Source organism: Homarus americanus, unplaced genomic scaffold (genome assembly GCF_018991925.1).
Source record: "Homarus americanus isolate GMGI-L3 unplaced genomic scaffold, GMGI_Hamer_2.0 scaffold5434, whole genome shotgun sequence".
NCBI lineage: Eukaryota > Metazoa > Arthropoda > Malacostraca > Decapoda > Nephropidae > Homarus > Homarus americanus.
In genome coordinates, this window is record NW_024722814.1 from 741,605 (window position 1) to 745,630 (window position 4,026).

General features: G+C 50.8%; 1 protein-coding gene across 1 annotated transcript; it reads right to left on the reverse strand.

Annotated features, from left to right (window-relative positions):
* Positions 1-1,253: 1,253 nt before the first annotated feature.
* LOC121863146 lies at positions 1,254-2,753 on the reverse strand. Its single transcript, XM_042361635.1, has 3 exons — positions 2,745-2,753; positions 2,069-2,387; positions 1,254-1,957 (listed from the first exon to the last, which is right to left on the reverse strand). Exons 1-3 carry the CDS (start codon positions 2,751-2,753, stop codon positions 1,254-1,256), a joined length of 1,032 nt encoding a protein of 343 aa, XP_042217569.1.
* Positions 2,754-4,026: the final 1,273 nt, after the last annotated feature.

The following is a 4,026-nucleotide window of genomic DNA, read 5'->3' on the forward strand; positions in this document are numbered from 1 at the left end:
GTGGTGGTGGGAGATGATGAGTACCTGAGTATGGGATGCACAATAAACAAGCTGGTGTCCACGGCCAAAAAAAAAAAAAAATCTTATTATTTAACGTTCATTTTCGTGCAATGTTTGAGACATGTAATATGTAACTTTACCTAACCTAACGTAATATAACCTAATCTAACCAAACCCTCCCAAGTATAGAGTTAGGGAGTTGAATCATCGGGTGAAATAAACTGGGAGGGGTTAATCTTCAGGTGATTTTTTTTTATTTTGAGTGACGATTACTTTCTACACCGTTAACACTACACGAGAGGATAAGTTATGGCGCAAATTACCTGAATATAAACATTTGAAGGGATAAAACCCCAAAAAACAGTTGACAGTCAGATCGAGCATATTATATCAAGTTCAACAATAAAGATAGAAGGAAGGGAAAAGTTAGGTAGGTTAGGTTAAGTTAGGTTAAGTTAGGTTAGGTTAGGTTAGGTTAGGTTAGGTTAGGTTAGGTTAGACATTAAGTTAAAAAAGCGTATTCGACTTGAGTCTATTCGTGTAATTTGGCAAAACAAGTGTGAGGATATGTGTTGGGTGAGAGGGGGTAGGGGAGAGGAGGGGGCTTGGAGAGGGGGGAGAGGGGAGGGGGCTTGGAGAGGAGGAGGAGAGGGTAAACGACACACCACAACACCTCCCCAGCAGCTGAGGAGATACGGAAGTGGCAGGGTGCGCCCCAAACACCCTCTCTCTCTCACGGACACTACACAAGTTACGCAGGAGCTGCCAGAGTACAGGAGAGAAGGACGCTGATTGGTTGGGTTGGATCACGTGACCGCGACCTACTTTTACCTCTTTTGTCAGGATTTCATTGGATCATTCTAATCTGTGAGGCTCTACATTGTCGTGGGTTCTTGCTGGGGGTAAATTTAGCATGATAATTCTCTACTGTGTTGATATGATAGTCAACTCGACTGGTACATGAACTAAAAAGTCCTCCACAAGAGAGAAGAGCGAGGTGTATGAAGAGTGTACTGGGTACGGGTGTAGTTCCCCAGGTGGCACCCAGGCAGAGGAGCGGAGTGGCGGCAAGTAGGTCACCGAAGCTCCCTATTATTGATCTCTGGTGAGGGCCGCTGCGGTCAACCTGGCCCTTCCCCACCTGGTGCCTCCTGCCACACTGTGTACTGTGCTGGTGCCTCCTGCCACACTGTGTACTGTACTGGTGCCTCCTGCCACACTGTGGGCTGTGCAGGTGCCTCCTGCCACTGTGCCTATGCACACTGTGTACCGTACCCTCCTGCCACTCTTGTACTATACTGGTGCCTCCTGCCACACTCTGTTCTGTGCTGGTGCCTCCTGCCACACTGGGGCTGTGCTGGTGCCTCCTGCCACACTGTGTACTGTACTCTACCTGGTGCCTCCTGCCACACTCTGTTCTGTGCTGGTGCCTCCTGCCACACTGTGGGCTGTGCTGGTGCCTCCTGCCCACTGTGCCCCTCTGCCACTCTTTGTACTATACTGTGTGTGCTGGTGCCTCCTGCCACACTGTGTACTGTGCTGCCACACTGCTGGGTGCCTCCTGCCACCTGTGTACTGTACGGTGCCTCCTGCCACTGTGGGCTGTGCTGGTGCCTCCTGCCACACTGTGGGCTGTGCTGGTGCCTCCTGCCACACTGTGTACTGGCTGTGCTGGTGCCTCCTGCCACACTGTGGGCTGTACTGGTGCCTCCTGCCACACTGTGTACTGTGTGGTGCCTCCCCACACTCTGTACTGGTACTGTGCTGTGCTGCCTCTGCCACACTGTGAATGGTTCTGTTGGGTGTCCTGCCACACTGTGTGCACTGGTGCCACTTGGTGCCTCCTGCCACACTGTGGGCTGTGCTGGTGCCTCCTGCCACACTGTGGGCTGTACTGGTGCCTCCTGCACTGTGTACTGTGCTGGTGCCTCCTGCCACACTGTGCTGCTGGTGCCTCCTGCCACACACTGTGTTCTGTGCTGGTGCCTCCTGCCACACTGTGTGCTGTGCTCTTGCCTCCTGCCACACTGTGTACTGTACTGGTGCCTCCTGCCACACTGTACTGTACTCCTGCTTGGTGCCTCCTGCCACACTGTGGGCTGTGCTGGTGCCTCCTGCCACTCTTTACTGTGCTGGTGCTGTGCCTCCTGCCACACTGTGTACTGTACTGGTGCCTCCTGCCACACTGTGTTCTGTACTGGTGCCTCCTGCCACTGTGTGCTGTGCTGGTGCTCCTGGTGTTCTGTGCTGGTGCCTCCTGCCTGTTCTGTGCTGGTGCCTCCTGCCACACTGTGTTCTGTGCTGGTGCCTCCTGCCACACTGTGTGTGCTGGTGCCTCCTGCACACTGTGTACTGTACTGAACACACTGTGTACTGACTGATGTCTCCTGCAACAACAACAATAACAGCAACAACAACAATAACAATAACAACAACAATAACAGCAACAACAACAATAACAGCAACAACAACAGCAACAATAACAATAACAACAATAGTAAAACAATAACATCTTGTAGGGCATAAACATCACCAACAAGACAAGTCATATACAGTAAATCATTGGCCAGATGTTCTAGTAAAAGTAGGGCAGTATGTGAAGCTGGTGGAGGGAGGGAGGAAGGCTGAATGAGGGAGGAAGGGAAGACATGTTAGGTGAGGGTAGGGAGGGAGGGAGGCAGGTGGGCCACTGTTCTCCTCGCTCTACATATCACTACTTCACGTTGACTGGCTGGCTGGCCTACCTTCGTCATTGTGGTGGTTAAGTAAAACCAGAATTCTTCACCTTCTCGCTCATAACATTAATCAAGGTTTGTTTTGCTTAATTGGCCTCCAGATTTGTCAGGATATAATGTATTCTCGTGTAAAATGTCAAAGTTGAAGAAGAAGAAGAAAAAAGTCTAGTTTATTGGTTTAATGTAAAAAACGAGGAATTCGCCGCCTGGAGGTTCCTTGTCGCTCGAAAATCGCCTGAGAGGGCAGTGACGCATTAACATCCGGCTCACGTTAATACGACCATAAACTCGTTGGCTGGGAGACCTTTCCTTGGTTAACAAGTGTCAAGAGTAATAAGGAGACTTAAATTTACCCCAAGTTTCCCAGCGATAACCCTCGTAACCTGAATCATACACAGAGTACCTTGTGAGTTGTGGTAACGATGGGTATTACCACCAAGCGGGGGCAGCAGCATAAGGTAGGCGGTCCCAGTGCACCAGCACCCACGTGTTCCCAGGTTCCTCCTGGTGCCGTTCCCAGCAGCAGCCTCCAGCGCTGCCAGATCGCCCTCCCTTCGTTGCTCACTTCTATATCTCATTACTATCTCTCCCGGTCAGTGTTGCGAGAAGTGGCAGCGTCGACACTATGCGAGTGGCCCACGTGGCCTTATGAACGAGAGTGGTGGGCGTGGCCACTACCAGCCAGCAAGCTACACATGTAAACAACTTTGAGAAGATGTGTACTATACCCTGGGAGGCAGGACGTGGCACCCCTCACCTCTTACTTGTGAGGAACTTCCTTCCTTCGTCTCGTGTAAACTGCTAGAAACATCGGTGCCTCACATACCCCGACCATACACAAGGGAGGGATGAGGCGGTTCATACAACACACGGTATACCCGCGCTTGCCAGTTTGGTCTTCAGCAGTCAGTATATTTGTCGGTGGTAAACACGAGGGTGCAACATCAGGAGTTTGTACCCTAAGCCAAGCACACCATGACCCTGCCAACCCCGTTATAGCACAGTCTCCCTCCAGTGTCTTGGTCAGGTGCCCGCAGGCCTCTTGCTTACCTTCACAATAACAGTGTTTCCACCCCATTACTTTGTCCTGCTTTATCATCAATAATGACCTGCCTTATCACCACTGGCCTACCTTTATCACCAACGACCTGCTTTATCATCATTTACCTGCTTTATCACCATTGACCTGCCTTATCACCACTGACCTGCTTTATCACCACTGACCTGCCTTATCACCACTGACCTGCCTTATCACCATTGACCTACCTTATCACCACTGACCTGCTTTATC

Excerpts from the sequence above, each read along its gene's own strand:
- LOC121863146 (XM_042361635.1), bottom strand. Across the intron at positions 1,958-2,068 it reads GCAGGAGGCACCAAGCAGGA|GAGGCACCAGCAGCACAGTG; the intron begins GTACAGTACAGT and ends AGTGTGTGGCAG.